This window comes from Neoarius graeffei, chromosome 14 (assembly GCF_027579695.1).
Source record: "Neoarius graeffei isolate fNeoGra1 chromosome 14, fNeoGra1.pri, whole genome shotgun sequence".
Classification (NCBI taxonomy): Eukaryota; Metazoa; Chordata; class Actinopteri; order Siluriformes; family Ariidae; genus Neoarius; species Neoarius graeffei.
This window is the reverse complement of record NC_083582.1, coordinates 42288766-42299107: the sequence shown is the minus strand read 5'-3', so window position 1 is coordinate 42299107 and position 10342 is coordinate 42288766. Positions and strand designations below refer to the sequence as shown.

The following is a 10342-nucleotide window of genomic DNA, read 5'->3' as shown; positions in this document are numbered from 1 at the left end:
AAATCTCTGAAAATATTTCTGCAAAGCACTTTGGCTTGTTGCATCCCCTTCCCATCCAATATCTGATTTTTTTAAAGATGTAAAAATATCACATATTCATATTATGATCATATCTACAATATCAAGTGAACTAAAATTAATATAGATTTAACTTGATTGATCTACACAGAATTTGCCACTACTTTGATATGTACCACAGGAGTCATTAGCGTGTTATTGAATCCAACCATGGTTTTTAATTCTTAAAAAAAAAAAAAGAATATGGATCATTATTATCAATGTTTAGCATAGATTCTCAGGGGAAAAAAATCCAAAGCAAGTAAAAAGTTATAATTACATAGTATTTCATTATGCTAATGTAGCAAAACAAAAGTCAGCAGGCCAGCAGACCAGCACGGACAGTGCATGTGTTCAGGGAAACACCTCTCCCCTCTCCCACATAGGCATCTCAGAGAAAAATCCTTCACACAGACCGTAGCCCTGATCCAGAGACAGAGGAATAGCCTGCGCCTCCTCTTTAATCTCCCAGGGTTGCTGCTGCTGTGGCAGGTCTGAAAACAGTGCCAGTCCCTCGTAATATTGCTGATGGGTCTGTATCTGCTGCTGCTGTGGCTGCTGCTGCTGGCATTGAAAGTCTTCTATGCTACATCCCATCATGCTGCTCATTTCCAAGTAAGCACAGGCCTGCTCATCCTCGTTGCTGTACCATTTGGACACAGTGGACACGTGCTGGTTCTGAGCGGACACCTCAATCTCACAGCCGAGGGAACTCAGAGCAGTGTTGATGTCCAGGTCCTCAAACGTGCTGCCATTTCCACTGAGGACATCATCAAACACTGAGGCCAGGTCGAAATCTCCCCGGAGCACATCTGATGTTTTGATCTCGCTCGCCAACAGGGGAGACTGGGACATTCTCCCTAGTTTTCCCGCTCGTTTGGGACAGGCCTGTTTGCGCTTGCTTCCTGCTACAGGTTCTTGGTAGTGATTCATGCCTGTTTGTGTGTTGCGCTGAGGGCTGTAAGAGGAACAAGTAGACAGAATTCTGTTTTGTCTCTGGGTGCTGAAATTCGTAGCAGGCATTCGCCTTCGTTTGAAGACGCCATTCACAAACATGTCTGCATACTGGGGATCGATTTGCCAGAAGCCTCCCTTTCCCGGCTCGTCCTTCTGCCTGGGGACCTTCATAAAGCACTTGTTCAGAGACAGGTTGTGGCGAATTGAATTCTGGAAGAGATCGGATGGTCGAGATATATTAATCGAGAAGACGTAACTTTCTTTTATGACTCATTTTCTAAAAACTGTTTTCGTTCAGACATTCAGACATTATGTGCACTACTAGAACATACTGTATTTTCTTCATAATAATAACAACGTGCATTACATTTCCAAAAAATGCATTTATCTATAACGGTGCCGTGCTTTCTACATAATGACCCGGACCCTGTAAGGTCTCATTGTACAGCAGGTCGAGGTGTCCTGTTTCCCTGGCCCACTGTGCGCAGTGGGTGGTGCTTGTGGAGATGAACACTGGGGGAGGGGAGTGTTGTGAGTACAGGAGAGAAAATGCTCCTAATGAGGCTCTCTTGTAATGCAGCACTGCGTGTTTCTTATGATCAGCTGTACCGCACTGCCAGCATCCTTGCCCCCTAGGGGTCCATCATTAAAGAGACAAGCCCAGGATACACTACGGCTCCTGGGCTTTAGTGGGTTCAGTTTCCAGCTACAGCCCCCAACCAAGACCTGACTTTACCTGAGCATCTTATATAACACATAGAACACTGTACGTAAAAGGATGGGCCTGGACGGGTGGCCTGACTGTTCGTGTAGATCTAAGTGTTTAATGAATGTATTATTCTATACAGTACATAACCTATATGTGGTGTAGTTTTTGTTTCTTTGTGTCCTCTACAAGAATAGACAATAAATAATAACTAATGTTTCTATTTTATTTGCAGATTATTATCCGAACATGAAAGCACACAAGACTTTTCTGTATAACACACACAGCCGTGATGAGACATGAATTAGAACAGAACCCTGTATTTATTTATATTATCTCTGTAGATCTGGGGGGGGGGGGGGGGTTCCCCCATAAATTGTATTTTAGGTTGTACAGTGAGTGTCTTTTTTTTTTTTTTTTTAAACAAAACAATGTCCCAGCTTGGGATCAATAAATATCTATCTATGTATAACACACACAGCCATGACGAGACATGAATTAGAACAGAACCCTATATTTATTTATACTATCTCTGTAGATCTGAGGGGGGTTTTTTTCCCATAAATTGTATTTTAGGTTGTCCAGTGAGTGTGTCTTTTTCTTTTTGCATGTCTGCTGCTGAAACAAAACAATGTCCCAGCTTGGGATCAATAAATATCTATCTATCTATCTATCTATCTATCTATCTATCTATCTATCTATCTATCTATCATATGATGGAAGTAAAACAATATAAATAATATTATTTATGCTAGTGCAGACTGGAAATGAAAAATCAGAAAATAGTCTGTTTTTTTCCCCTCATATAATATTTATTCCATTAATAGGAAATAAAGGCATTTGTCTGTTATTCCTTGAACAAAAAAACACTTGTTGTTTGTAAAGAGCTTCTCAAGTTTGTAAAAGCAGCACACTGTGGTCTTTACCTGCCAGCTGGGCTCTGCATGTCTGTAGTAGCAGAAGTTGTCGGTGATCCAGCTGTAGATGGCGGACAGGGTGATTTTGGTCTTCTTGCTCGCTTGCATGGCCATGCAGATGAGTGTGGCGTATGAGTATGGCGGTTTCACATGCGGGTTGGTTTTATAATCGACCTCTTCGTGCGACTGGGCTCCGCTGTGCCCGTATACTGGTGTGCAGGCGCTCGCGCTCGCTGCGGCCAGCTTGCTGCAGGAAGCGGCGGGGTTTCCGGGAGTGTGTGCGGTGCCCGAGGCGGCCGTGTCACCGGCTGGAGGGCTGGACGGAGACTCAGTGCCGCCCGGCGGGTGCACGAGCTGCTGCGGTCGCCAGCCGAAACCGGGCGCTCTGTCCGGAGCCGCGCTCATGATGGAGAAGTTCTGCAGCCAGTGGAGGCTCGTGAGACTGTCATCAAAGCTCACCGCGCCGCCCGCGTCCTCTTGATCCTCCGGATGCAGCAGCATCCATTTCTCTTTGAACTTCTTGGCGATCTCTGGACTCGTCAACACTGGCATCGTGGATCACCTTGTCTTTAATCAACAGCCCTAAAAAATAAAAATATGCACATTACATCTCAGCCTGCAAAAAGAACTCAATTTGGATTTTAATTCATTCATTCATTCAAAATTTACAGCCTAATGATGACGTAAGCCTATAGCATTCTATTTTTAAAAAAAGAGTTAAAATTCGGTTTATTTACCTCGGAGATAGGGAAAGTGTGAACCTGTTGCGAAGCCCCTTCTGTAAAGGGATGAGTTCAGGTCCGTTAGATGGAGGCGGAGGAGGCGCAACAAGTGCATTCACTCAACTCAGGAGCAGCAAAGCCGGAGTCAGGATGCCTCAAACTGAGTCACTCCATTCTTCTTGGAAAGAAATTAGATCCACCTCAAGACTGTCACGGTCCACAATAATGTAAGAAGTCAGACTTTAAAACGGTAACGCGTGCGCTCTTAACGGCCCTTTAAAAGCGCTCGCGCTCTGATTGGCTCACGGAGTGTCGTGTATCGCAGCCCGGAGCAAGGACGAAGGGAGGGAGGGAGGGAGGGAGGGAGGGAGGAGAAGAAGGGGGCGTGTCCTTACCAGAACACAAGCACAGAGCACACACACACACACACAAAAGAGCCCGGGATGCTTGTGTCAGAATACATTAGTTCTGATTATGTTTAAGTCCAGGTTTGATTAATCTCCTGAAGGAAAAGGACGAGGCTGAGTGATGACACATGGAGCAGCCGCAACGTCCTTTTCACACCATGCACCCAAACTTTAATCCAGTGCTGTGGTTCTAGAGTAAGGACATGTTCAGAGTGAGACACTCCATCCTGCCGCGGTGTAGACACTAGTTTTTGGGGGAAGCCATGGCCTAATAATGGTTAGAGAAACAGCTTTAGGATGCAGCAAAAGGTTGCTGGTTCGATGCCCTGAACCAGCAGGACTGGCTTAAGTGCCCTTGAGCAAGGCACCGAACCCCCAACTGCTCCGGCAAGAGTGGTGGCGTACCCTGTGTCTGATTAGCCAATGAAAAACTGATGACGTGATTATCAGTTCGGGCATTGAACCCGACCGACATGGTGTCTTCATGTGTGTTTTTCGACACGACTAAGCTTCACACTTCAGTCTCGCCCTGCAGTCGAGAAGGTGAAGCCGTTGGTGAAGTCACGCGCCAAGTCTGGCAGAAAGGCGCTAAAACGAGGAGCGCGCGCAGGCCGCCCGCCCGCCACACCGCCCGCCTCAGACAGGCCTCATCCGCTCACATTACACCCCTCACTCACATCCGCCCAACCCCCACCGCAGCATTCGACTAGTTTCTGATCATCATAAAACCTGTAATGACCACAAAAGCGTTCAGAATTTATACGCGCGCCTGGGTTACTTTACATTACTCAGGGCGGAGTCACAGCGGCATCTTGTGGCAGGATGTTGTTACTGCAGACTCTTTATTTATTATTATTATTATTATTATTGGCGGCACGGTGGTGTAGTGGTTAGCGCTGTCGCCTCACAGCAAGAAGGTCCGGGTTCGAGCCCCGGGGCCGGCGAGGGCCTTTCTGTGTGGAGTTTGCATGTTCTCCCCGTGTCCGCGTGGGTTTCCTCCGGGTGCTCCGGTTTCCCCCACAGTCCAAAGACATGCAGGTTAGGTTAACTGGTGGCTCTAAATTGACCGTAGGTGTGAATGTGAGTGTGAATGGTTGTCTGTGTCTATGTGTCAGCCCTGTGATGACCTGGCGACTTGTCCAGGGTGTACCCCGCCTTTCGCCCGTAGTCAGCTGGGATAGGCTCCAGCTTGCCTGTGACCCTGTACAGGATAAGCAGCTATACAGACAATGGATGGATAATATCATTACTGTTCGGCATGGTGGTGTAGTGGTTAACACTGTCGCCTCACAGCAAAAAGGTTCTGGGTTCAAGCCCAGTGGCCAACAGGAGTTTGCCTATTCTCTGCGTGGGTTTCCCCCACAGTCCAAAGACATGCAGGTTAGGCTTCGGCAGCGCATTGATACGGAGCTCAGATATCAATGCGCTGTCGAAGCGCGCAGAAGGTGTTAGTACGCCTGTCATTATAGTGCGGACTTTCCATAGCATAGAAAATCGCCACATTTCAATTTGTGTAACTGAACTTGTTTCATGTCACTGGTCATATAAACCTATGTAAACAGGAAAAACGCGGAAGAGTTTGGTCGCATCTAACTACAGCCCCAAAAAATACCATTGGCCATACTGAGCCTAGCTACATTGCTAACAGGAGTGACAGCGCGTCTGACTGCGTCTGACTGACTGGGAGGTCGCGCAAAGCTCGGAGAGGTACGGAGCAGCTCGTCTCAATTCAGATAAGAGCATATTTCATTATGGAAGTACGGTGGACTGTTCCTTTAAATCTCAGACTTTTATAATAAGGTGTTCCACATGCGCAAAAAAGTGCCCTTTTTTCCCCCCAGAGCACTTTCCCCCCAAAATGTCTGTGCACGCCACTGCCTCCCCGTCTCTCTCTCCTATCCAATAAAAGGTGAAAAAAGCCCCCCAAAAATCTTTAAAAAAAAAACAAGGTTCTGGGTTCGAGCCCAACGGCGAGCCTTTTTTTGTGGAGTTTGCATGTTCTCCGTGTCTGCATGGGTTTTCTCCGGGTGCTTCGTTTTCTCCTACAGGTTCTACAGTAGGTTCGAACCTCACAGCTGATGGGGGCCTTTCTGCATGGAGTTTGTATGCTCTCCCTGAGTCTGTCCGGGTTTTCTCCGGGTGCTCCGGTTTCCTCACGCAGTTTAAAGACATGCAGATTAGGTAAAATACCCAGCCACTGGGGTTGCACAAGCTAGTACGTACTAAGCACTTGTCCCAAGCCTGGACAGATTGGGGAGGGTTGTGTCAGGAAGGGAATCTGGTGTAAAAAAAATCTATGCCAAAACAAATATGCAGATCCAAACGATCTGCTGTAGTAACCCCTAATGGGAGCAACCGAAAGAAGAAGAAAAAAGATTTATGCTAGTTAATTGATTTTATGAATTTCTGAACAAAAAGACTGGTTTTCATTCCTATAGTTCAAAAATGTCCAGCAGCCCTACATCTAGCACCTTGTGTAATTTTCGAAATACTGTATTGCGTCCCCAAGATGTTGGGATACAGATTGTTTGAATGAAAGGACAGGAGGAAGCTTTTGTGTACAGCACTTTATGATAAAATGATTTAACTACATACAAATATACAATATTCATTGTACAGAGTGTAGAAGCAGTGAATCACTAAAAAGCCATGGCTCTGACAAATTAGACTGGCTTTTAGTCAGAGCTTACACTTAGCCCAGGACCAAAACACACATTTCAAAGCGTTACAAATATTTTAGTCACTAGTCTATCCCGACCCTTTATGGAAATTTAAAAAAAAAAAGACCATTAATGTTAAGTCAAACAACAGCTCAATGAAGTCCTTACAACCGCCAATTTTGAACACTTTTGAACACCAAAGACAGAGACTGACTGATAGACTATTTTGATGGACATCTTGCAGAAGGAGATTTGACTTAGCATTCACTTTGCAGTACATTTAAAAAAAAAAATTGATCGAAAAGAAACTGATTGGACCATACCTGATTGTACTATCACTGTAAAAATAGTGTCTTAGAAAGAAAAATCATTAGTATAATTAGAGATGTGTCAGAGCAATGAGATATTTGTTCATTAGTTTAGGAACATCAGTGTCTCTTGCCAGCCCCTTTAGGGACTATAAATCGAATACCTCTGCTTCAGTGACTGATTGGAAGATACTAAAAAACACAAGTTTCAACTGAAAGGAATGTGAATGTTTGGGAGATCTGTAGTTCACAGCAGAAAGACATTACTTGGAGCTTTTCGAATGAGCAATGGTGTTTCTTAAGAGCTTTTAAGAGACATTAGTGATTGTACTATCCTTAGAAAGAGACTCTTGAGTGAAGCAGAAAGGCTAATGCAGAGGCACACAGGAGCGTAGTGCTGCTAGGGGCTGAGGAGTTCGTCCTCGATGCACAGGCTGCTGGGGAGGCAGAGCAAAGGTTGGATGGAGCTGCTGGTACTCTGACTCTTCAGACTCTCAACGGACCCTGATGACCCTGAAATGAGGACTACAGTAAGTTGAGTGTTGCTACAGGAACAAATTCAGGTAGCTATTCTAAGCACAACATCGTTCAATGTTTAAAAGCAAAACAAAATAAACAAAAGACATAGACTGTTAATGCAACGAGGTGAAAGTAAAAGCAGCTGAAGTGATCAGTCGGGGTATTACTCCTACATACCGTTATGAACATTCCTCAACGGCAGTAGACCAGGACTCAGACGCTGAGTAAGTTGAGAGTAAGTTTTCAGGTCAGATTAAAAGAGAGAAGGTTAGGAGACAGAACAGCACAGAAGCACACAAGCATCATAGCCCAAGAGCATTAGCTCAAAATTGAGTCCAACCCGGAACAAATTAGTAACAAGCTGAATTAATTTTTCAGAATATGTTCAGAATACCCTTAGGAATAACATACTAAAAGTCCCCGGGAATCCACCTTGTGCTCTCTGAGAAATTCAAGATGGCGTCCAAAATGGCCACCGATTGGAGATTTTTCAATATCTCAGGGATAAAACATAATATAAATGCAATTAAAATGTTAAATTATATGTTCTCTCATACAAGCAATGCAAATTCACCATTGTCACACTGTTAAAATTAAAATTAACCAAGATTACAAGGTCATTAATGTGGAAATTACATGGAATTTGATGGTTGACATGATTGACAGATTAGCTTAGTAGGCTACCTACATACATGAACATAATGTAAGACAACAATTAGACATCAATTTCCTTAATATTTAGTGCATCTTTAAGCTTTGATAAAATATTAAAGGGAACTTAAATTTGAGAACTCCATCTTCTAAAACTACAATGGCAAGCTGTTTCAGTACACTTCTTCAACATTCCGGCGACTTTCATGACAAAAAGGTCTGCCTCAATAAAAGCTCTTGCTTATAAACAATGAGTAGACTTAAACACTTCTCAGTGCCTCAGTTGTAATGCTTGGACCTTTGTTGTACCATCAATGAAGTAGGGAATTTATTCAAGCTTGTTTAAGGGTGTAAAAAAATTAATCTTTGAGTTTCTAGCGCCAGTCTTTACTACTAGCAATGCCAGTGTGTTCGGACAAAAAATGACTAAACTCAGCATGACCTTTTAACATGCCATTTTTCATTTTACACCACCAATTTACTTTAATTAATATTAATGAAAATAAGTGCTCCAACCCCTAGTAATTGTGTTTGTTGTTTTGTGAACAGAATAGGATGATACGGAGTGAACGAGTAACCAATGGATCCACACTCTATAATCGGTAGTGTACATTAAATAGCAAATGTATAGATTTACAATTATAAGTCTGTAATTATTAATCCTAAACATTAAGAACTGAAGCCATTTCAAAAACATATGAGATATCTTCATGATACCATAACGATTATTTTGTCATAACAGTCATTGTTATTTCTTCTTGGATGTGAATTTATGGGCCAGGGCGTTTCAAGATTGATACTTGATTCAAGGATCGGACTGGATGAAACCTACACACATTCATAGTACTGTGAACGTTCATAAATGTGAACTGGTGAAGTGCCAAAAATATGACAATCTAACCAGACATGGCAAGCGAACACATTATACACAAATATACTGTTATAATAATGTGTACATTGTTATTATATAATGTTAATGCACAATGTAATTAATACACACATGTTGGAATTTACTCTCCTACCCTACAAAACATATATTCTGACCTTTTAATTGCATTAATATTTTGTTTTGGGCCTGAGATATGGGCAGATCTCCATTTGGCGGCCATTTTGGACACCATCTTGAATTTCTCAGAGAGCACAAGGGGGATTTCCGGGGACTTTTAGTATGTTATTCCTAAAGGTATTCTGAACATATTCTGAAATTTTCAGCTTGTTACTAATTTGTTCCGGGTATAACCCTATTACTCCTGGGCTATCAGACTGTCAAAGCAAGTCAAAGCCAAATTCAGTGAAACATCAAGTATATTATAAGCAATTCAGTGAGGAGTTAAAAATAGGGCTGTTAAATTATTCAACTAATGCATCATGACTAATTGTGTTATTTTTATCATAATGAATAACACTTCTTTATTTGGTCATCATTGATCGAAAGTGGGTTTGTTTTTTAACAATTCTGCAGTGTTTGGTGATTGACATTTCAAATGCACAATTTGAGATGTGAGTTTAGGGCACTGTGAAATGCACTGGTCTATAAAGATGCTGCAAGATACAAGCTGTATGTAAATATTCTCTACACTATCTGCGCTTTTCTTTTCAACATTTCATGTTTGAATCATGCTCCAGTATAGTGCCAGTTTTTTTAAAGCAATTTTTCTCATTATAATACACAGTAACACTGATGCAAGTATGTGTATTGGCCAGTATTGCTCTTCTGTCAGTCATTCAATCATAAATTGCAGCATTTGAGGAATTATACTAGAATCCAAAAATAGAGGTGCTGAAGACTTATCATATTACATAAAATTAATGTGGTAACTTCAACAGCCCTACTTAAAAGCTAAAAACTAGCCATACACTACCGTTCAAAAGTTTGGGGTCACTTTGAAATGTCCTTATTTTTGAAAGAAAAGCACTGTTCTTTTCAATGAAGATCACTTTAAACTAATCAGAAATCCACTCTATACATTGCTAATGTGGTAAATGACTATTCTAGCTGCAAATGTGTGGTTTTTGGTGCAATATCTCCATAGGTGTATAGAGGCCCATTTCCAGCAACTCTCACTCCAGTGTTCTAATGGTACAATGTGTTTGCTCATTGCCTCAGAAGGCTAATGGATGATTAGAAAACCCTTGTACAATCATGTTAGCACAGCTGAAAACAGTTGAGCTCTTTAGAGAAGCTATAAAACTGACCTTCCTTTGAGCAGATTGAGTTTCTGGAGCATCACATTTGTGGGGTCGATTAAATGCTCAAAATGGCCAGAAAAATGTCTTGACTATATTTTCTATTCATTTTACAACTTATGGTGGTAAATAAAAGTGCGACTTTTCATGGAAAACACAAAATTGTCTGGGTGACCCCAAACTTTTGAACAGTAGTATATGTTAGAAACCAGGAGTTAAAAAAGGGGGTACTGATTGCACACTTGCTGAAA

At 42.4% G+C, this 10342-nt stretch overlaps 2 protein-coding genes across 5 annotated transcripts in view; both read right to left on the bottom strand.

The window, feature by feature from the left end:
* Window positions 1-411: 411 nt before the first annotated feature.
* On the bottom strand, window positions 412-3189 carry foxj1b (forkhead box J1b). The gene is made up of 2 exons (XM_060938934.1): window positions 2647-3189; window positions 412-1224 (listed from the first exon to the last, which is right to left on the bottom strand). Exons 1-2 carry the CDS (start codon window positions 3187-3189, stop codon window positions 412-414), a joined length of 1356 nt encoding a protein of 451 aa, XP_060794917.1.
* Window positions 3190-6318: 3129 nt separating this feature from the next.
* The window catches only part of mgrn1a (mahogunin, ring finger 1a), a 32326-nt gene continuing 28302 nt past the window's right edge, over window positions 6319-10342 (bottom strand). For 2 of the 4 annotated variants that reach the window (XM_060939695.1, XM_060939696.1), the window contains exons 16-17: window positions 7431-7473; window positions 7159-7247 (exon numbers count right to left, since the gene is read on the bottom strand). In XM_060939695.1, the coding sequence (XP_060795678.1) occupies window positions 7433-7473 (41 nt within the window). In that variant the 3' untranslated portion in view covers window positions 7159-7247; window positions 7431-7432. Of the gene's footprint in view, window positions 7248-7430; window positions 7474-10342 lie in introns of all 4 variants that reach the window. The other 2 variants (XM_060939693.1, XM_060939694.1) reach the window with 1 other exon arrangement.

What these genes read in the sequence shown, in the direction of transcription:
- foxj1b (XM_060938934.1), bottom strand. Translation starts at nt 3,189, where the DNA reads ATGCCAGTGTTGACGAGTCCAGAGATCGCCAAGAAGTTCAAAGAGAAA. An exon ending in ATGCAGAGCCCAGCTGGCAG is followed by an intron (nt 1,225 to 2,646) that starts GTAAAGACCACA and finishes GATCTCTTCCAG; the next exon opens with AATTCAATTCGCCACAACCT.